Here is a 24,217-nt window from a genome sequence, read left to right on the forward strand (position 1 = left end):
CACCGCTCCAACCTCGAGTGTTTCCGTTGTGTTGTATCAACTTTTCAATATCCTCGTCATAGAAAGCAAGCACCTGTCTTTCGGCCAGTTATCTGCACTGGTCTGCAGCTCGTTGTATGTGGAAAAAATTTGTCTTCATAGCCAGCGGTTCTTGTGAGCAGAGATGAGACTCAGGGCGAGTCAATAACAGGGTGCATTGTAGGTGATCAAACACTTCTCATCTCAAATGCTGAAGGAGCTTCTTCATTGCCCCTGCAGTGTGCGGTCGAGAATTGCCATGAAGAAGGAACTGCTCAACAGTTGTGTTACGTGGGCTGCATGACACAGGCGAAATCTCTAACGAGGCCCTCATACTTGGCGGGAGACGCTATTCACCACGCATCTTCACGTGCTCACTGTTCACTCAAAACTAAAAATAGCGACGCGACACGATCGACTGGCATACTAAAGACACTGCCCAACACATCTGTGTAAAGCTTCACCGGATTTTCCAAGTGGTTTCCATTTCGCAACCGATCAGAACTTACTTTCTGGACAACCCTCGTATACATGCAGAATCGGAGGGGTGTGAATGTTGGCGAAGGGGCATATTACCTGCAGGTGTCTGGGAGTCGGTCAAGGTTTATCTCTTTGCAGGTACTGCTCAACAAATGTGTGTGATTGTCACTGACGCTGTTGTTGACCGAGGGGAATTAGACTGATTTTCACGTTTCATTCAGACACATGTAAATGTGGGACCCACCCCACGAGTAGGGCACAGGTCGGAGCAAAATAGAAGGACTGGAAAAGCAACCGAATGAAGTTCTAATTTAGTCGAATGGTTTTGAATTATCCCTAGGGGATCCACCCTGTGTATCGGAGCAAAACCTGCGGTTGAAATTCACTCCAAAGTGGTTAGCATCGCGTTCAAAGAGATTGCAGATCCTCAAGGACCTTAGAGAAAGGGCGTACTCTGGTGGTGTCGACAGATCGCAACTATTACCTTACTAACTCTATTCCAAAAACTGAAAGTGAATGCCAGACTACCCATATCGTTAAATTCCATAGAATGACTGGTACGAAGACAATGTTCTACAATAGCACATTTGCTCGTCTGTTGTAAGCATCTGTGGTGGGTATGCTTAATACACAGGCCCTCCATGGTCCTAATGGCCTGAACAATATATGGCATGCCACAGTTGCAATGAATACGATAAAAACCTATCGTTGACGTGCCAAGATCATCCTTTACATTATCTAAAAAAAAAAAATGGCTCTGAGCACTATGGGACTCAACTACTGTGGTCATTAGTTCCCTAGAACTTAGAACTACATAAACCTAACTAACCTAAGGACATCACACACATCCATGCCCGAGGCAGGATTCGAACCTGCGACCGTAGCAGTCGCACCAGTATCTAAAAGGGACCTAATTTTATATGATGGTTGAAAAATAAAATCGCATTATATTTCTGCAGAATACGTTTGTTCCAATTGGAAATACTTTCGGTGTAAGGTAAAAATGGCTGTAGATTTCGGCGCAATCATGCTATTATCATCACTTACCCTCTTCACGGTTGATCGGTAATATAATGTGTATCTGATCTGTCTTTCAGTATAGCCATTCTGACGAAAGGTTATTTCAGGTGTGCTAACTCAGCTGACAAACTTTCAAGGTCTGAGAAGGGATAGGCAGTGTGAATCTAAGTATGAAGTACCCCTTCACGTTGAGTTGGAAGGCGGCAAGTATCATCTTGTAGACACAAATCAGTGTGAGATGGTTTCCTGCAGTCAGCCTTCCTCCTGAGCAACACGTAGGGAATGGATAGTTTAGCTCTAACTGGAAAGTTATATTGAGGATGAATGGACACTTAATTTTTCACGAAATATTGTAAGTTGCGGGAATAACTCGCTTGGTTTCGTGTTATCACAAACGTTTCGGCTCCGAATCTCGCAAGTACGGCAATATTGTTAGCACTAGCAAATCGGAATTCATAAATTAAAGAACAGGTAGATTCTGATTAATTGCTACAGTCCGTAGCGATCTCAGTGAGACAGCCGTAGTGATGGATAAACAAACATAGTGCAAGGCTGTTCTTCGCCTTTATAAAGTCAGACTTACCCACAATTTGACTCTCAAACCTATCAATAATATACTAAGAGTATTGATGGTGCAATATAAAGGAATATGCCACCCATTGGATCAAAAATGAGTAATTATTGAGACTTAAAGAAACTAGCACTGAGACATGAGTCTTAAAGTTCGCAGCTGGGAGGAGGAAAGGTGAAGGGAAGTAACAAGTGAAGTATGTAAGACAAAAGACGGATACTGTTTTACAACGACAACATTTTCTAAACTGATCAGTCCATACTTTCCACATTATGACAGCATGACTTAATAAGTCTTTTTTCTTCATCACAAATAACACAGTTATAGTCGGACTACTATATTTGCACTAAAATACAATAGCTTTATTAAAACAAGAATAAAAGGGTGAAAATTACTAATATGTCACTACAGTAGGCAGCCATTTCCAAAAGAAATGAGCAAGTGGATTAATGTCAGATTCTCACTTCCATGAGGCCAAAGAACAGAATTATCTTCTACATGTCCGTAAAAATACGCCGGTTACAATGCTGCCAACTCCAGGGCACGTTTAATAGGGCATCCGCACATAAAGTGGCAGTAACAGGGGACACAGGGCTGACCATCGCAACTCCATCTGTCTGTTCGTAGTACTGGTCACTGAACGAAAAGTAAGTGGAAGTCAACTAATGTCGAAAAAGGATTATTAATTCAAAACCAAACCTAACCTCAGTTAACTGTAATGAGTCAGAGGAACAAAAGGGGAAAAGAGGGAGACCACAGGAAAACTAACTGAAATAACAGTGTTATTCAAAAGGAATACCTCTAACTGACGTAAGACATCCTCTGCGTTCTCGATGTGATGCACACAGTGGACTACTTACGGGCTAAACAGAGTAGCAAGATATTTTGTTGCACGGTATGTCGGAACACCAGTGTTATTGACAACAGGCGCTAGAGGAATTACATGCACGCGAACCTTTAGAAGGCCGTATAATCTGGAAGACAGCTCACTGAGAGAGAAGACGCTTGATAGTCTCTTATGAGAAGAAACTTTTTTACAGGGGGGTGTTAATCTCCATCTCAACACTTTACTGAGGGGGAAACCCCGAGTCTGTCATACGACGGATGAAAGAGGAAACACTGAATCATTTAAAGCTAATCCTGCCTGCTCAATGGAACTTAAGCATTTCCCTCGTCTGTGCGTGAGATAACAATATCAGTATTCATAATCGGTAAACGCACTTGATGCAAAGCAACTCAGGCACGTAAACACGCAACGTGCTTCTCTTAAAACCTCCTCGGTAGTATCAGAAGATAGTTTAAAAACACCCTGTTCGACAGAAATTATAAAATCAACCACTGCTAAACGCTTGGGCGTGGGTGCAAAATTTGAATCTTCCTCTCGCACTGACAATCTTCGTCGTCCATAGTTTTCTGCGTGAGATGGATCGTAGAAGGTCTAAATGTAAAATTACGGTCCATGCCACGGAAACCTTCAAACTTCGCCGAAAACAGGGCAGTTACTGAGTAAAATTCTCAGGCAGTCAGTCTGTCTGCGATCAAGAGTCACCCTACACCCAATGCCAAGAGAACGAGAGAATTTACGAAGCAGTCATTAAAGGAAGCCAAAATAATTATTTCGAAACATAATCCAACTATCTGCGAGTGTACTGGATCCTTCGTCGAAAAGTACCTAAACCAGCATGTTGTTTGATGTGATTAACGGCAGGAGAAGTAATGTAACGTAAAACTCTCGCAAACTTTGCAACTATATTATGGTCTGGAAACCTTAACAGATACGACATGGCACATTGTAATCTCACTCAACTATTATCAAGTTTATTGAACCTCGCAAACAACAATACGTTTCCCCTCCATAATAATCATTTTTATTAACTCATATTTCAGTGGTTCAGTTAACTGTGCTGGCTATACCACGAATCTCCTACGGTAGCAATAGCTTTCACCGCATGAACTTTTTGATTTGTTTCATTTTTTTCTTTATATCATTCTTCGTCCAATCGGAATTTTTGTGTACAGGATTTTAATTATATTTATTTATTACAATATCCAATTGTTTGAAAATTCCTATCGATAAGTTAAAAACAAAAGACGAATTAATTTATTTATATTTGTGCAATAGTGTGAAAATATAGGTTTGTTTTCAGATGTGCCATCCCAGAAATTTACAATCCGTCCATAAGCTTCAGTGGAACAAATTTGCCCTACACCCTGCTGGAGTCGTTCGAAGTGTTTTTTGCTGTTCGCTAGTATGTGAGAGACTTCCTTCGCGACGCAGATCCTGTCTCACGCTGTACAATTCCATCATGTGGCTAACAGACGAACTCTGATAGCAGCAGCAGTAATTTGCAGGCATCTCCGGCAGTGAACTGTCTGAGCAGATGAGAGTGGTGTCGCCACCTAAAGCACTCTAGCTTCGACTACTCTTGGGTACCTTGAGACCTTGTCTCGGTAGTGAGAACGTCTGGCCAACTCTGACATCTGGTTCACACACGCACGCGCAATTACTATTGTTTTACACGATATCGTGCCATCTTGCACGTTACTCTTAGCGCAAGAAACACCTACTTGAGTTGCGCGTAAAACCCACTAGCTGACGTTACCATTTATGCATTTATTGCTTTCTCGAAACTTGTACACTCTTATGTTGAATACGTTCGATACATAGTATTTTTCTAGGTAATTATACTTTTTACTGATTCTTAGCTGTAACAATCTAATACCAATGACATCATTTTCAAAATATATTTTAATAATAAGTATATATAACAAAAATACACCTTCTTTAAGCAGGAAAGAACTGAAATGAAAGTAATTTATAAACGCAAATGTAAAAATGAAAGAACGGGTTCTTTTAACGGTTTCACCTGGGTGGAATTCCTTAATACCATTCAATTTGCGGCTACATCCCTACGTCTCAAATTCTTCACGCACCGAGTGATAAAAATCATCTTCTCGTATATTTTCTACAAATATTATCAGTAACAAAGAGAGGTCCCCAGCGGTGCGAGCGACTTTATGAAACAATCTACGTGGTACTGTAGGTTGAGATACCAGGTATTACACACTGCAGCCATTCACACTGGTAGGCCCTCGTTTGCGAGTAATAGATGAAAAACAATTCGGTATTTTGTACAGCACTCAATACCGTTAAAAAAGTTGCGCTACGTAGTGTGCTTGCGTGGTATAATGTATAGAATAACAGCTTCAAATGCAGGAGGTGGTGGGTTAGAATCTTGTGAGGTGCACTAAACTTGTTTTATTTTTTAAATCTTTATTGAAATGAATTTATCATTACCTTTATTCGAATAACTGATTCAAATGTAAGTTTTTAATTCCACTCCTTTGTCTCATAATTTTAATCATAACATCAGCTTCTTCATTTACTCTCATTTTTCTTCCTATCATTCTTTCTCCATTTGAAATCTTTGTTCATGTGTTTTTAATTAATTTTATGAATTAATTTCGATTTAATTTAATTTGCTTTATCGCCCTGTTTTTAGTCCACATTATTGCGCCCGTTATATCTATTTCTCATTTTGCTTGACTTTCGTTTTACTCATAAGCCCGTCTTTAATTTACATTTTCCTCTCCGTTAATTTGTGAGCAGTGCAATAGGTAATATAAATACATTATTTCGTCTTTTGTTTTTAACTTATAGATAGGAATTTTAGAATAACTGGATATTGTAATAGATAAATATAATTAAATTCATGTTCACAAAAACTCCGATCGCGGAAACAATGATATAGAGAAAAAATGAAACAAATAAAAAAGTTTATACTGTGATTAAAATGATGTGACAAAGGAACAGCAATAAGAAAAATTACACTTAAACCAATTAACTTAATAAAAATAATGATCGAAATGATTTACGCAATGATTTAAAAATAAAAAAGAGTTAGTGCAACGCAAAAGACTCGCATCCACAACCATCTGTATGCGATGCTGGTATCGTTTCCATTATACCACGCAACCAGACTACTTTATGCTACTTTTTTAACGCTATTAAGGGCGAATACCACATTAGGAGGTTCAAAAAATCCTATTTGTTTAATTGCATAAATAGTTAGATTAACTATCCAAGATCCGCGCTGGATTAGCCGAGCGGTCTTAGGCACTGCAGTCATGGACTGTACAGTTGGTCCCAGCGGAGGTCCTCCGTCGGGCATGGGTGTGTGTGTTTGTCCTTAGGACAATTTAGGTTAAGTAGTGTGTGCTTACGAACTGATGACCTTAGCAGTTAAGTCCCATAAGATTTCACACACATTTGAACATTTTAAGAACTATCCAAGAATACGCTGTCAGGCTCGAGTGCAGGCTCGAGTGCAGATCAAGGGATGAATTTCTGGAGAGACGTTTAGGTGGTGACACACAAAATGCGAATTAAAGTTTTAATTCCACTATTTGGCGATTAGCTCCTAACCACTTGCACTCCGGACATAAGTCGTTGAATTGTCACTGTCTTTAGCAGTGGGCTTATTCAGTTAAGGAAATTCATGCGTTCTGATGGTCATGAACGAGGCACGAATTGTAGTAGACACGAAAAACTTCAGTTTCGCCGAACAAATGGATAAGCAGCGCATGAGCCAGCAAAAGCTATGTAGTTGATTGAAACCGAAAGAAGGTTGGAAAGCTCGGAAAGCATTGCTGAAAGCGCAAAATGAAGCCTATGAGGAAGGAGGAGGATTATTATATGGTGCTGGAATCGCATATTAATCGGTAAGCATTTTACGTTATTGTTAACTTCCTTGAATTTCTGTTTTCCGAGAATTTATTTTTCAAACGCTTTTATCTCGAAATGATTTTTTTCACATTTGCTTGCAGTCTAACTCAAAAAGTATAGAACCAATTGTTATGAAAGGTGATAATATGATTCTTTATAAAATTACGAATTTTATGAACGAACTTGTGAGATGATGTCATGATTTTAAGGATATTTTTCTTTGCATAGTTAGAGAAAAAAGTCGTGAAAGTCGAAGTAAATTGTTCTAACGCCTACAAATTTTTTTAATTTTCATTGTTTTTACCTGCATTGAGGTTAATATTCTTATAAAATAAGTTACGAATGTAAACTCAGAACCTTTTTGATTTCAGATGAAAATCAGAATGGCTACACTGCACGCAATTGGAGAAGTATACTCACGTCCTTCAGTGGACATCACCACGTAACTTTGTTATTTTTGGTGAAATTATTGTAAAAAATTCAAAAAAAATGTTCGACATATGAAAAGGTATCAAAATTTGTTTAGATTCTCATTAATTCTTCCCACCAAAATTAGGTCCCAAAAAATGAGTGTCGAACAACCTCTTAATGTGGTTTCCACCTTAAGTGTCACACAAAATTTCGATTTTTTTTCAATTACGAGCAAAGGAGAGGTCACCAGGGTGAATGACTGCGGTGTGTGATACCTGGAATCTTAACCTATACCATCGTATATATAGTTTCAACAAGTCTATCGCACGGTTGGGGACATCTGCTTTTACTTAATGCTACTTGTTATCTTATAGTATGAATGGTCGTTGGGTTATACATTGCTATGTAAGTCTAGAACCAGCATAAGTCTGTATAGGATTCATAAAAAACGTATTTGTATTCTGCTCATTCAGGTACAGTCATAGTTAATTCTTTGGAACAAATGTCTCCTGGGATAAAATCTACAGTCATTACAACTCTGTGCAAATAAAGACATTATCTTATAACTGCTTAGCAATTCTATTTGTGTTATGGTTACATGCGCTAATATTCTTGAGAGGACTATATTGTACAACACTTCACTCATGGCGTTACTACATTACTCGTTAACCTATATGTGCATGTACGTATTCGTAGCGAGAAGAGGTTGGGAGTGGATAGGATAGAATATGCTGAGTAGGATAGGATATAATGAGATAAGGCAGGTGGAGTAGGATAGAATAGGACGGCTGACAGAATAGAGCAGGCTGGCTATGACAGTACGAGAAATGAGTAGATTTTCCAGAGAATGAACGTGAAAATTACTTACTAGTAGTAACATTGCAAGACAATTGTTGAGACATCAGCGAATAGGTTCTGTAGTGCCAGACGGAGTTTAGAAGGTCATAAACTGTAGGGGAAGACTCATATTGGAGTACACTGATCATAGAGTTGAAGACGATTGGTGTAAATTTAGTCTTAAAATGAATCGCTGACACAGGAACTAAAGTAGTGCCTGGCCACAGTAAACCAGTCGGAAGACTAGTCATCATCACCTGCAAGTCACACTATGACACTTACCATGTCTTCATCAGCACTGTTAACATCTACTCACACTATCCCTGTGATTGCCGTTCTACATTCCGACTCACACCGTCTCTTCTATTAACAAGTCTCGGATGTCTATGCATGTTACTGTTGTTAATATCTACATGTCTGTGGAGGAATGGCGTCCCATTCATCCACAAGGGCTGCAACCATAGAAGATGGACGCTTGGGTCAGAAGCGAAGTCGACTTTCTGACTCATTTCCAAAAGTATCGCATTGGGCCCAGATCGGGACACAGGACGGGCCAATCCATTTCAGAAATGTTATTGTCCAGAGACCGATTATGATTTGAGACAGCGTGCATTGCCGTACTGATACGATGATTTTCCCCCAGCTATTCCTCTACCGCTCGACAAGGCTGTAAATGTGTTTAAAAACTTTCGCATTCATTATTCTTTTTAGCGCAATAAGGGAACTGAAACGTAATCAATAAAAACATCCCCACACCATGGCACCACCTCCTCCGTAGTCGACTGTTTACGCTACACATGATGGCAGGTAACGTTTTCCAAACCTTCCATTGGGTTTCCACAGGGTGTGCCGTAATATGTCACTCCATATCACTCCTTTCTAGTTATTCACTAACCACTGGCGTCGCTTTTACACCACATCGAGCGCCGCTTAGCATTGACAGCAGATATGTGTTGCGTATGAGGAGCAATTCGACCATTCTTTTTAACTCCCTACACGCTGTCACTGTGCAAGCCGGCCTGCTGATAGGTCATTCCAACTCACAAGTTATTCCTTCCCTCTTGGTTTCACGCGACTTTTTACAGTCACCAACTACGTTCGAAAGCCCCTGTCCGTCAGTTCGTGAGCTATTCCTGGTGTTGGTTTAACTGTGCTTGTACGTAGCTTCGCGTTTCACTTGACCAGCAGTCAACTTGGGCAGCATTAAAGTGTCGAAATGCCCCTGATGGATTTGTTACTCAAATTACATCCAGTGATTAATCCAAGTTCGGAGTCACTGAACTCTCCTGAGCGATCCATCCTGGTTCAAATGTCTCTGAGCATTATGGGACTTAATATCGGAGGTCATCAGTCCCCTAGAACTTAGAACTACTTAAACCTAACTAACCTAAGGACATCACACACATCCATGCCAGAGGCAGGATTCGAACCAGCGGCCGTTGCGGTCGCGTGGTTCCAGACGGAAGCGCCTAGAACCGCTCGGCCACACCGGATCCATTCTGCTGTTACTGCTTCTCAACCAACACTATAATCCCCACAGTCTTTTCCACCGGTGGAACTGCCTCTCGTGACATCTGTACTCCGTTCATCATAAGAATAAACCTCATGTAAATACTACACCATGTAGTCTTTTGCATTTGGTGGAACCTCAATCGATTTCTTTTCATGTGGAGCTGAAGCCAAGTTGTCTTGAGTGCAATCAAGTACGATAATGAGGATACGGGGCAACAGCTTTACCGGCGCATTTAAGCCGTACAGCACTGGCCAGCCATCTGATCCAACTGACGTGCAGTGATGTGAACAGTTGCAGTAAAGACGTAAAAAGAGACGAGCACGGAAACTATATAGCCTTGAATGTTACTTTTTAAACAGTAGGACATAATATAAGGCAAAACTCAGGCGATACGCTTCTTAGGTGAGTTTAACAAGGGTAATTTTTTTGCATGTGCTACCTGTGGAGTTAAAGCGCACTGCTGGCTTCCCCATGCTGTTAAACATTAAAACCACTGAAGGCATTGCCGCAAGCCGTTGGTAATCTCCTCCTATATCGGACTCCGAGGAATACAGTACATTCCAGTACTGCTGCGTTGATCCCGAGGCGATCAACAACAGATTTCCAAGCCACCAAAAAATCCTCATTTACTCGTCCTCTTTTATGACGTGCTTTTCAGCATTTCGCATTAATTTGGCAGTGACGCGTCACAAAGCTTTGTGCATTATAATAGTTCCCGTATGTTTTGCAGCTCAAGTATTTAATTAATTCTCACTACAAATCCCTTAACGTGGCTAAAAATTTGGTTCAAATTGCAGTGTTACGGTAAGACATGTAAAAATTTAAAATTTGTACAGTGTACTCCACGCTGCATAAATTATTATTTTCTGTGTTTCTGTGACGCTTATTACTCTGGCTCCGGTGAGACCACACCAGTCATATATAACAATGGGCGACTTGAAATAAAGAGTATTTGATTTTTCTCTTTTCTACTAAAATTTAATTGTTTAATGTTTTCTGAACTTCTACAATATTTTATAAAATATGGATAATTAAGAATGAACATTTGCAATGAAAACCAGAAATTAGCTTTCGATAAGTAATTAGAAAATAGAAGACTCACAGTTGTCTTGAAAAATGATAGTTAAGTATGAGGGTTTTAGGGCATTTCTTTCCTTTTGGTCATTAGTATTGTGACTGGTTTGATGCGCCCGCCACGAATGCCTCTCCTGTGCCAACCCCACCATCTCAGAGTAGTACTAGCAAACTCCATCCTCAATTATTTGTCGGATGTATTCCAATTCTGTTTTCCTCTACAGTTTTTGCCCTAACAGCTCCCTCTAGTACCATGGAAGTCATTCCTTGATGTCTTAACGGATGTTCTATCATCCTTTCCCTTCTCCTTATTCCTTTCCTCTCTGGTTCTGCGCAGAACCTCCTCATTCCTTATCTTGTCAGTCCACCTAATTTTCAACATTCGCCTGTAGCACCACATCTCAAATCTTTCGATTGCCTTCTGTTCCGATTTTCCCACAGTCCATGTTTCAGTACCATACATTGCTGTACTCCAGACGTACATCCTCAGAAATTTCTTCCTCGAATGAAGGCCTATATTTGATACTAGTATGCATCCTTTGGTCAGAAATGCCCTTTTTGCCATTGCTAGTCTGCTTCTGATGTCCTCCTTACTCCCTCCGTCATTGGTTATTTTACTGTCTAGGTAGCAAAGTTCCTTAACTTCATCTACTTCGTTAACATCAATCCTAATATTACGTTTCCCGCTGTTCTCATTTCTACTACTTCGCATTACCTTCGTCTTCTTTCTTCGATTTACTCTCAATCCATACTCTGTACTCATTAGACTGTTCATTCCGTTCAGCAGAGCATGTAATTCTTCTTCCCTTTCACTCAAGATAGCTATGTCACCAGAGAATCGTATCATTGATATCCTTTCACTTTGAATTTTAATTCCTCTCCTGAACCGTTCTCTTACTTCCATCACTGCTTCTGCGATATGCAGATTGAACAGTAGCGGCAAAAGACTACATCCCTGTCTTAGACACTTTTTAATCCGAGTACTTCGTTCTTGGTCGTCCACTCTTATTATTCCCTCTTGGCTGTTGTACATATTGTATATTAACCGTCGCTTTCCTATAGCTTACTCTTGTTTTTCTGTGAATTTCGAACATCTTGCACCATTTCACATGAGTAATTAATATATATTTGATGGATTTCATATTTAAATGATTTAGATATTCAACTCTAACAACAAGAATTGTAGACCACAATGTGTTTCGAGCAGCCACCTGCCCGCATACACGATGATAATACAACGACGATACCTTTTACGGGAAGCACACAGTTACAGTACGGTTCCTTATATTTAGTATATAGTGTTTCTCGAAAAGCGTCAGAGTCTTGTTTCTCTGTAGTCATGGGAGAAACATTAACAACTTGTTTCTCGCCAATAACGGCGTTCCAGCGCGTGTTTCACTACAAAGCAGAAAACAATGTCCTCCATTTTCACGGAACGGATGCACAGTGAGAGAATCAGATCACAAGTAGCGTTTACAGAGACCGTGAGAGTACACGATTTTTGAAATAAAAATGACATAGCTAAAGTATGACGAAGAAAAACGTTAATTGCTGTTAATACACCAGACTGTCCTAAAGGTTCTTTTACAGTGATATACGAGGAGATATCTGAAACGTAAGCTGGACCTACTTCCAAGAGCGGAACACCAGTGTACGACAGATATAGCTGCTGACGTTACGTAAGAGCGCCTGATACTTCCTAAGTATGTAGTTTATTACAATATTCGGTAACTTAAAGTTATTGATATTCCTAACTAATAACTCACTAGATTCATGCCACACAGCTTCAAACTGGATCGGTTATCTCAAAATAAAATGCTCATAGGTTCCTAAAGTATCACGGACAGTAAACGATGAAGTTGCTATCCTAACAAAGGCAGTGAACAACGGAGCTGTATTGGTAGAAATGTCTATAATAACGCCTTTCCACTGTTGTTGTTCCTTTTGCTAGAAAGTGAGGCACTCGCCGACTGCAGCCGTATTAGGTCCTTCAAGTGATGGACTTCGAATCCTGGTCACACAAATAGCAGTAAGTAATGAAGAAAATGAGCCGCGTTAATCACCTGTACGTATCTCGCCGTGTTGCAGCAAAACGCAGACCGGCTTCTCAAGCTGATCGAGGTGGTGTACCGGTCTCTGCCGCTGGGCACAGTGGTCAACAACAAGGTGCTGGTGGTGCACGGTGGCATCTCCGACATCACCGACCTGGAGTGGGTGCGCTCTCTGGACAGGCACAAGGTGAGCCAGCCGTACCTCCGCCACTGCGTGCGCCCGGCTTGGCTCCTTATTTCGGCAGATCCAAGTCTGACCTGATAATCTGCAGTACCAACTCTAGCACTTAGCTTAACGCCTTCTTCTTCTTCTACTTCTTCTTCTTCTTCTTCTTCCTCTAGTGCTACTACTACCACTAGTGCTGCTCGTATATCATTAGGCAAAACTTATGTATAAGAAACTTTCTCATGATGTGTCACTGCTAAGAAGCATTGATCGATGAAGGAAGTGCTGCAGAATAGTACAGAAGGTAACTGAAAGAAATGCACAATGAGACGAACAGAAATGACACATTTGCTCAAAGACAATTATTCCTCTGAAGTCTGAGCGACTTATGTTGGTCCCCTACACATTACAAAAGACGGGACACGGGTGTGTGATGGCCTCAGACAGCAATATATACTCTGCAACGAACTCCCACACTAGCCACACGGTTGGCAAGAAGCTCTTGTTGTAAGGTACTCCATTCCTCCACAGCGCAGATGACAGCTGCTGGATGCTCGCTGATGCATCCCACTTGTGCTCTATGGGATTTACGTCGAGGGAAAGCGTACGCCAGTTTGTTCGTCCAATATCCTCTCGTTTCGAGAGCTCCCCTTCTTGCGCTGCTCACAACAAACGGTTTATTTATTTATTTATCGCATGGCAACAACAGAAAACATTGACAGGTACATAAAGTATAATTTTACATATATATATAGATCCAGTTAAGTATTTATATATAGTTTAGTTTTACTTTGTGGCACAAAAGTTTTATACACATTTTTAAATTGTGAAAATTACTAACTTAATATAATAGACTACTTTAACTGATATAATTGCAGGTTAAAAAAAAGACAGATATAAGTAACCATAGTTCAATATCTAATGACTGAAGCCAACTAACAGCACAGGGAGTAGTATTAATGAAGTCACTATATCGTCCAGGGTACTTCCTCTGAGAACAGTCTCTAACAATATGTTGAACAGTTTGTTCTTGGGGCCCCATAATCACACGCTGGAGGATATCGGAGTCCCCACTTGTGCATCATAGCGTTGCACCTGGCGTGGCCAGTTCTTATTCTATTCAGCCTTGTCCACTCACTTCTCTGCAGATGAAATCCTGGTAGGCTGGCAGTTGGGTCTTGGACACCTTGATGTGTTATTGTTGCAGCATTCCACCTCATACGCCACTCTTCTTTAATGTCGAACTTCTCATCGTTTCTTCCAATATGCCACAGTGGATTGCGATCTTTAAAGCGGTCTGAGGGAGGGTTGTTTAATACTGTATGGTTCAAATGGCTCTGAGAACTATGGGACTTAACTGCTGTGGTCATGAGTCCCCTAGAACTTAGAACTACTTAAACCTAACTAACCTAAGAACATCACACACATTCATGCCCGAGGCAGGATTCGAACCTGCGACCGTAGTGGTCGCGCGGTTTCAAACTGTAGCGCCTAAAACAGCTAGGCCACTTCGGCGGGCAATACCGTATGAATTGGGAGGTCTTATGGGTAGTCGGGTTGGTGTAGTTTCCTCCATTCTCGATTGATTGCTTCTTAGCGTCGCAATTCTGGTGGTGGGGGTTGCTGATGGTGTGCAGCCAGGGGATAAGGGTGGATTTTAATGTGCCCGTAGTAATCCTCATGGATTTGTTCAGGTGTACGGCCAGTTTCTTCGTGTGAGTACTATGTTGCCACCCTGGAGCACAGTATTCGGCAACTGGGTACACCAGCGTAAGTATTGTAGTACATGGAGTCAATGAGTCGGCATTCCATGTTGTTCGACCTAGTTTCTTTACGATGTTGTTTCGGGTCTTTCGCCTTTGGCTTCTTTTTTCGAAGTGTTTTTTATATGTCAGAGACCGATCTAGTGTGAACATGACACAGAAAGGACATAAAGTAATAACTCTGGAGATAAGTGGCTTAACTGTTGTCTCAGTATTCCCGGCGGGGTCAGGGATTTTCTCTGCCTTGTGATGGCTAGGTGTTATATGATGTCCTTAGGTTAGTTAGGTTTAAGTAGTTCTAAGTTCTAGGGGACTGATGACCTACGATGTTAAGTCCCATAGTGCTCAGAGCCATTTGAACCATTTTGTTGTCTCAGTCCACAAACTACCGCTCGTCCATTGGCTCACCCCAGTCCTGCCATCTGTACCTCAGCCGTGCATACACCTAGATGATTTCAACATGAAACGATGCACATGTGGAAGAAAACAATGTCACAATAACGCTGATCGGAGAAATACCATGTTCAAAGATTTGGAAGTCCGTACGCTCATGCAACATTGTATCCTCCCTCTTCCACCAACTTCATAACATCTGCACCACTTAAACGATCATCTTCGACATTGCTCCTGGGTGCATTACATCTCTAGCCATATGTGGGTCGGTAAAAAACTCAGGAATCATTAAATAAAGTGCACTCAGTAATCAACGATACAGTGACACTATTCCTTCCCCACATGCGTCTTCTTAGGGGTGAATTCAGCGTTGACGTCGTTTTCGGGATGAAAATGCGTGACGGCATGAAACAGCGCAGATGGAGAAGCAGCTACAAGGAGAGGAAACTCAACAAATGGACTGGCCTGATCGTTCCGCTCCAACGCAAATCCCAACACGCCCGCATGCACCAGCGACCATCCAACCGTTGTCAACCACACTGGTGGAGAAATGGAAGATCCTACAATAGAAACCACTTAGCAACCTTGTGGACAGGGTGGGAGAACTTTCAGAGCATTCATTGAGCACACATCCTATTCAGAACCAGGTCCAGGTTTATAGCGTCAAGAGAATCACCATACATACTTATATTCTCTTTGTAATTAGGTCTTTATGTAAAAGTGTAAATTCTGTACGTGCCGTTGAGTATTTCTTTCCAATTACTTCCTGTACTATACTGTAGCAGGTACAATAACTTTATCTTTGAAGTCTTCCATTTGGTCCATGTTTCCATAGAAGAACAACAATTTCGGAATTGTGAGTCCGCGTTCATGCAAAACACCTTGTTATTTGCTTACTTATTTATTTCCCAAACTAGTTTCGGAGACAAATATCACCATCATCAGTGTGTTCTTTAAATCAAAAACAGGGAGAAAATAGCATAGTTTCACAAACACAGTAATACATTATTACATTTTTACTGTTAATTTTTTGGACTATAGTTTTCTATGAATGCTTTCACACGACCTTATTTATTTTATGTTATGGCATGCTTTTAGGAATTATTGTCGCAGTTTGCGGAATATTTTTTGTGATTTTTTTTTATGTTTCCGTTTTTTCTCAGCGTATGACACGTCTTCCGCAACTGTGTGAACGGTTGCGAGTAAACAAATAATAAAACGTGAACTTAGTATGTCACTGTTATACACTTGGGGTTGCGGTGGTGTTGCGGAATACAGTTTCCCTATGTACTGGGATGTTACTTAGTTATTCGTGGACTGACGTTCGTTGGACTGCATGTAGCTCTTTCTGTACGCAGAAAAACAAAACTTTCGCAGTTTGTTTGTACAGAAAACAATATTCAGTAACATTGTAAATCAAGAAGGGTACAAAATAATCTACTGGTACAGATATGTGGATGACATAATTTGTCTTGTAGATGAAACACAAAAACAGGAAGAAAAAGTGCACATTATCATCTACACAGAACACCCACAAATCTACTTCACAATGAAAAAAAAGCACAAGAAACAAAATTTTTGGATCTTGCAATCACAAGAAACAACCACCAACATGAACTATCTATCTACAGAAAGCTCACATCCACAAGCAGTGTTATCCATAGCTCATCCAAACACCTCACAGTGCATAAATATGCCACTTTCACATACATGCTTCACAGGGTAAAAAAACACCACTTAAACCAGAAAACTGCACGCAGGAACTAAATATAATCAGACATACTGCTGTGGAAAACAACTACAAAACAGACATAAACAAATTCGACAACAACGTAAAAGTGAAACATGAAATTACGACCAGCCACTAAGGATCACAACCAAAGGATCTGAAAACCCAGAGGCAGTACACACAAACAACACAGCAAGCCATATCACATCAGGAGAAAGAACAGATGATACACTCTAACATACAATAACAAAACATCACACAGAATTGAAAACATCTTGACGAAGCAAGGGATCCCAGTAACATTCAGAAGAACAAACACCCTTCAGATATGGCTAAGACCAGACAAAGAAATTCAGACAAATTCAGTAACGCTGGAATATATCAAATCACATGCAATTCCTGTCAGGCCCAATACATAGGGCAAACGAGCAGAAAATTCCGAACGAGGTTCACAGAGCACATGAGAGCTCTAAAGCGTGACAGCACACATTCAACTTTCGCAGAACATCTAGTGAACATAAACCGTAACCCCACTAATATCGAAAACGATCTACACATTCTGAAACACAGCAACAGTCTGTACCGACAACTAACAACAGAAGAAAATTACTACATACAAAAGGCTGTAGTGGAAGGGAAAAATGTAATAAACGAAAACACAACACTCTGTAACAACACACTATTTACCGCACTGAGAGAATTGACCAAAGACACCGAACGGAAAACACACACACTCAAAACAAGCAGTTCCCCATCACACACAGAGCCATAAATAAGGAACAGGAGTCGTCGTAATTCTGGCTACACTTTTCATAGACTTCTCGCAACATGCGATATACTTCTCGCGACACACGCGAACAGCAAGATGGCGTAATGTTCTTGATCATAAAAAAAGTGTGGAATTTTTTTTTCTGTGTATGGAATCAGCTACATACCGACCAACAAACATCGTACACGACTGACTAAGTAACAGCCCAGTACATACCAAAACTGTATGTCAGTGTTGTGGAATACAAAATTCACCTTTTAGTATTTGTTTACTCACAGCAGCTCACACAGTTGCAGATGACATGATGTACGCTGAGAAAAAACGGCAATAGAAAAGAAGCACAAAAAAAGTTCCGCAAACAGCGACAATATTACTCAAAAGCATGACATAAGATAAAATAAAAAAGGTAGTGTGAAAGTATTCATACAAAACTATATTACAAAAAAGTGAATAGTAAAATTGTAATAATGTGTTACTGTGTTTCTATAACTATGGTATTTTCTCCATCTTTTAGATTGAAAGATCCAATGATGATGGTGATATTTGTCGCCGAAACTAGACGGGGAAATAAATAAGTAAACAAATAACAAGGTGTTTCGGCTCAACGCGGACTCACATGTCCGATGTTTACTGTAGCAGTTCTTACTATATATCGTCGAAGTTCTATCGAGCCATGTTACTTGGCGGTGACACATCATGAGAACTTTACTTTCGTCCTCAATTTTGCTCACCTCTGTACTTCCTCTTTGTGGGCACTCCACTCATTGACAAGCCATAGCGAGAATAAGCAACGATGTAGCTGCGTATCGGAAATGTCCTGATTTTGTAAATATTATGTCAACATTGAAACATCGATATTATACCGTCGACAAATCGGCAATACTCACACATTTCTCCAATATGTTGGGCATACAACTTACTTTACAGGTCACTTTAAAAAAAGGCCACGCCATCCTTATAGAATTTTGTAGACAGTGATTATACGAATACTCTCTCTAAACCTGTGAAGCTATGAGGGAAAAAAAACCAATGATCAATACTTTATTAGTAACTCGTACAGAAACCAGACTACAGTTGTAAGAATCGAAATATTTGAAATCGTTGAACAAGTAGGGAGACAGAGATGTAGCCTATGAAACCAGACTGCAGTTGTAAGAATCGAAATATTTGAAATCGTTGAACAAGTAGGGGGACAGAGATGTAGCCTATGGCCAAGTGTCCTTCAATATGTGCAGTAATGGGAACCTCGAAAAAACTTGAACCGTTATTAACGTTCAGGAACGAGAAACAAAAAATTTCAGGTTAGACAAGAACATCTGAGCGGCATGGATAATGTCTTGAAAAATAAACATCGACAAAACTACAATGTGGATAGCAAAGTGCTGTCAAATTAATTAAGACAATGCTGAGACAATTCTATTAGGAACACTAAGCGTAGTACAAGGGGTTTGCGGTTTGTCACCAAAATAATGTCTCTGAGCACTGTGGGACTTCTGAAGTCATCAGTCCCCTATTACTTAGAACTACTTAAACCTAAGTAACCTTAGGACATCACACACATCTATGTCCGAGGCAGGATTCGAACTTGCGACCGTAGCGGTAGCGCGGTTCCAAACTGCAACGCCTAGACCCGCTCGGCCACCCCGGCCAGCTGTCAGCAAAGGTGTTGGTGGCTGAATTAGAGAGGAGATAAAATACAGACTGACAATAGCATGAAAATAAACTTGTTAGCAGCAAATTTTAGTGTTTCCTGAAAGTGTTAGACTGGAGTCGTGTAGGGAAATGAAAGAGGGACGATAAATGTATCAGACAAGAAGAGAGTAGAAGTTCAGAAATTCCTTGGTACAGACGAATGTTGAATATTAGAAGAGTATAGGATAAGTAACGAGAAGGTGCTGTATAGAATTGAAAATTTTGACTAAAAGTAGGGATAGGTCGATATGACGTATTCTGAGGCATTAAACAATCTTCAACTTGATAGCGGAGGGAAGGGTTGGGAGAGTGAAAATTGTAAACAGAGACCAAGGGTTTACAACAGAGCAACGAGCATGTACGTTGCATTAGTTGTATAGCGATGAAAAGACTTCACTTTTAGATTAGAGACTTGCTTCAAAACAATCATGGACTGAACACTTTTCAAAAAGAAGAAGAGAACAACATTGTCAACAACAACTTTTATTACCTCTGGTACCATATTAATATATCAAACGCTATACATCTGAGTAAAAACACTCCTTAAAGCAATCAGTATTTACCACTAATCATTTGAGATAACAGCAAAAATTAAACGGAATTTTCAAAGGAAAAAACTGAAAATGGTACCGAAATGAGGTAGATTTAGAATTTCACGTTCTACATAACACAACAGTTTTGGTTTTACAAACATTGGTCGCAGAGTTCTTGTGTATAGGTCTATAACTGCATCCACACTGTTTGCTCTGTTGCTGGTTAGAGGTAAAGAAGCCTAAACCGCATGACATCTGAAATTCTTAACCAAAAAAGAAAAATAAAACAATAAAGATGAGCGTCACCAGTGATATGGCAATGCTACTAGTGAATCTTTTCCTCCAGTCAATAAACGAGTACTTTCTAAAATTAAGCTTGGACAGTTTCAAACTTTCTCTTCTGAAAAACTTTTAGGAAACCTTTAAAGATAAGAGAAATGTAATGTATCCATACTTTTGTTGCCAATGTTTGGCTACCATACTATTTTACCTCGAAATTTATCATCAAGAGCTTTTAATCATGTTAAAAAATACGGACTAAGTACACATCTTAAAAAACAAACATGTGAAAACACGAAATATACGAAGTTAATTTGCAGGCTACTGTCAAGTATACTGTATCATACACTGTACAAGATAACTAATTATTTCCAATTTAAAATGTATGTAAATAAAGGACCATACGTTATCAACACTGACGATGGTTGGAAAAGAGAATAAAGAAACACATATGACAGACAAAGAAACAGTGTTTTATTTAGTGGTGGGGGTGGGGCTTATACGCTAATAAGATGAAGTGAACACAATAAACAGATACTTCAAATATATATCTGGTGAGGGCTCAGATCAGGTGATGTGAAGGATGTGGGACAAAATGAATGCTTTTGTTGTCAAAAATTCCATGATGAAAGAAGCTGCGTGAAATGAGGCGTTGTCATGATGGAGTATCCATATTTTGTAGTGTCCTATAACATTCGATTCACCCTTTTCCTGATCTTTTGAAGGACATCGTTGTAAAACGCTTGGTTGAGAGATTGTCCTGAAGAAACGAATTTATTGTGCATAATGACCCTACTGGCAAAAAGCATTTTGACATTGTTTCTTTTGTCTTTGATTTGCCCATTCGAGCTTTTTTCGATCTAGGAAATGTCTCAGTATGACACTCCTCACTTTGCCGCTTTGTATCTGGATCCTACCCCAAACTCTAAGATTAATCACTTGTGGTCATACGACTCAATCATTCATGGTCACTGGCAGTACTCTCAAGAAGATCCACACACATGTTTCCTCGATTGTCTTTCTGTTCAGTATGGGGTTTTTCTGCACCATTTTGGCAGAAACGTTTCCCATGTGTGAAACTACTGCGGAAGCAAAGAGAGCTTCACTCCAAGTTTAAACGCAGCCAAAACCTCTCAGACAAACAGAACCTAAACGATGCCAAAGTTAGCGTAATGAGGGCTATGCGTGAAGCGTTCAGTGAATTCGAAAGTAAAATCCTATGTACCGACTTGACAGAAAATCCTAGGAAGTTCTGGTCTTATGTTAAATCTGTAAGTGGCTCGAAACAGCATATCCAGACACTCCGGGATGATGATGGCTTTGAAACAGAGGATGACACGAGTAATTCTGAAATACTAAACACCTTTTTCCAAAGCTGTTTCACAGAGGAAGACCGCACTGCAGTTCCTTCTCTAAATCCTCGCACAAACGAAAAAATCACTGACATCGAAATAAGTGTCCAAGGAATAGAAAAGCAACTGAAATCACTCAACAGAGGAAAGTCCACTGGACCTGACGGAATACCAATTCGATTCTACACAGAGTACGCGAAAGAACGTGTGCCCCTTCTAACAGCCGTGTACCGCAAGTCTCTAGAGGAACGGAAGGTTCCAAATGATTGGAAAAGAGCACAGGTAGTCCCAGTCTTCAAGAAGGGTCGTCGAGCAGATGCGCAAAACTATAGGCCTATATCTCTGACGTCGATCTGTTGTAGAATTTTAGAACATGTTTTTTGCTCGAGTAGCATGTCCTTTTTGGAAACCCAGAATGTACTCTGTACGAATCAACATGGATTCCGCAAACAGCGATCGTGTGAGACCCAACTTGCTTTATGTGTTAATGAGACCCAGAAATTATTAGATACAGGCTCCCAGGTAGATGCTATTTTCCTAGACTTCCGTAAGGCGTTCCATACACCAGCTGTGTGGCTGAATTGAAGAGTTTTTAGCAAACAGAACACTGCATGTTGTTATCAATGGAGAGACGTCTACAGACGTCAAAGTAACTTCTGTCGTGCCACAGGGGAGTGTTATGGGACCATTGCTTTTCACAATATATATAAATGACCTAATAGATAGTGTCGGAAGTACCATGCGGTTATCCGCGGATGATGCTGTAGTATACAGAGAAGTTGCAGCATTAGAAAATTGTTGCGAAATGCAGGAAGATCTGCAGCGGATAGACACTTGGTGTAGGGAATTGCAACTGACCCTTAACATAGACAAATGTAATGTATTGCGAATACATAGAAAGAAGGATCCTTTATTGTATGATTATATGATAGCGGAACAAACACTGGTAGCAGTTACTTCTGTTAAATATCTGGGAGTATGCGTGCGGAACGATTTGAAATGGAATGGTCATATAAAATTAATTGTTGGTAAGGCGGATACCAGGTTGAGATTCATTGGGAGAGTCCTTAGAAAATGTAGTCTATCAACTAAGGAGGTGGCTTACAAAACACTCGTTCGACCTATACTTGAGTATTGCTCATCAGTGTGGGATCCGTACCAGATCGGGTTGACAGAGGAGATGGAGAAGATCCAAAGAAGAGCGGCGCGTTTCGTCACAGGGTTATATGGTAACCGTGATAACGTTACGGAGATGTTTAGCAAACTCGAGTGGCAGACTCTGCAAGAGAGGCGCTCTGCATCGCGGTGTAGCTTGCTAGCCAGGTTTCGAGAGGGTGCGTTTCTGGATGAGGTATTGAATATACTGCTTCACTCTACTTATACCTCCCGAGGAGATCACGCATGTAAAATTAAAGAGATTCGAGCGCGCACGGAGGCTTTCAGACAGTCGTTCTTCCCGCGAACCATACGCGACTGGAACAGAAGAGAGAGGTAATGACAGTGGCACGTAAAGTGCCCTCCGCCACAAACCGTTGGGTGGCTTGCGGAGTATGAATGTAGATGTAGATATAGATGTAGAAACTTCGGTAAAAATGTTATGTTCGATGGAAGTGTTTAACAGGTCATCCATCATTTCCTTGTTAAACGTTGGCCTGATCTCACAAGAGCAATCACACGTTGGACGTTTTCGTTGGTTTTTGAAGTTGAAGGTCTCTCTGAGAGACGTTCATATTCAACTTATTCTCGGTCTTCCAAAACGATGATTTTTGCCATCGGTAAACTTGTGCTCTCGATAAGGAATGTTTCCTGTACGGCTGTTTCAACTCTTCAGAGGTCACACTCACGGATTCAGCACACAACTTGATGGTATATTGCTGCCATAAATTCTGCTGTTCCATTTTCGCCACTCACATCAAAATTACATCTTCACCGATGGTGCTCACAAAAATCAGGTGACTGCTGAATAGAGTTGAAACTCGGACTGGTCACAAGTAAACTAACACACTGCTGCCAGATTGCACGCAGAGTAGTCAGTCTCATTATTCTTTCCATGCACCTCTTGTTAAAATACAAGATGGCCGTGACGTTTAATTGTGCCCTCAGAGTTCATTCAAACAATGACAGCCGTGAGTTAAAGTCGTAGTGGATCGCTCTCCTCATTAAGGTGACAGCTGTAACACCGCCGCGCCTCTCTAAAACGCTGAAATAATAGGACGTGTCCCAACGTCGCAACCATACTTGCCGAAGATGGTGATCTGTGGTAATGCGAAAGCACCATTCATACGACGCTATTCATCAGCAGTCTTTGCCCCCCACTTTCTACTCCACAGCCGTTTTGTGGTGGTATTTATCGCAACCTACGCACGCGATGCTAATTCGTTAGATCGGCTGGTGCTAGTCTCCGACTAATGGTGCGGGATGACACATCATGTTGCAGCGAGACCATTACTTCATCTCGGATGTTAGACATAGATGTTAAGGGCCAACAATGTCCTTGGTGCTCAATAAGCGATCTTCTCTGGTGGTGGTCAGACGTAGTCTACTGGAAACTTTACTACGAGCACTCCTGTCCTCATGAATCCATGTAGCCAAACATTGGGCCACTGTTCCATTCTAATGCCTCACAGATCTGGATATTGTACTTCTTGTGTAGCTGGCCAAAGAGCGACCCAGCATGAGGACCATTAAAAACTCGGTCAAGTGCTGATAACGCTGTCTCACACGATTATGCAGCACTTCCGCGTCCTTCACAGTGATTACTCTTAAACATAACGTTTTTCACGCCCTGTATATGACCTATGAGGCCATGTAAGAACACTGTATACAAATACCTGAGCAAC

General features: G+C 40.6%; 1 protein-coding gene across 1 annotated transcript in view; it reads left to right on the forward strand.

Moving 5' to 3' along the window:
- Positions 1-24,217, forward strand: part of LOC126355884 (serine/threonine-protein phosphatase rdgC) — a 1,775,952-nt gene that overhangs the window by 1,436,025 nt on the left and 315,710 nt on the right. Inside the window, exon 10 of the mRNA XM_050006387.1 lies at positions 12,739-12,888. Within this exon, the coding sequence (XP_049862344.1) occupies positions 12,739-12,888 (150 nt within the window). The remainder of the gene's footprint in view (positions 1-12,738; positions 12,889-24,217) is intronic.

This window comes from Schistocerca gregaria, chromosome 3 (genome assembly GCF_023897955.1).
Source record: "Schistocerca gregaria isolate iqSchGreg1 chromosome 3, iqSchGreg1.2, whole genome shotgun sequence".
NCBI classification, from domain to species: Eukaryota; Metazoa; Arthropoda; class Insecta; order Orthoptera; family Acrididae; genus Schistocerca; species Schistocerca gregaria.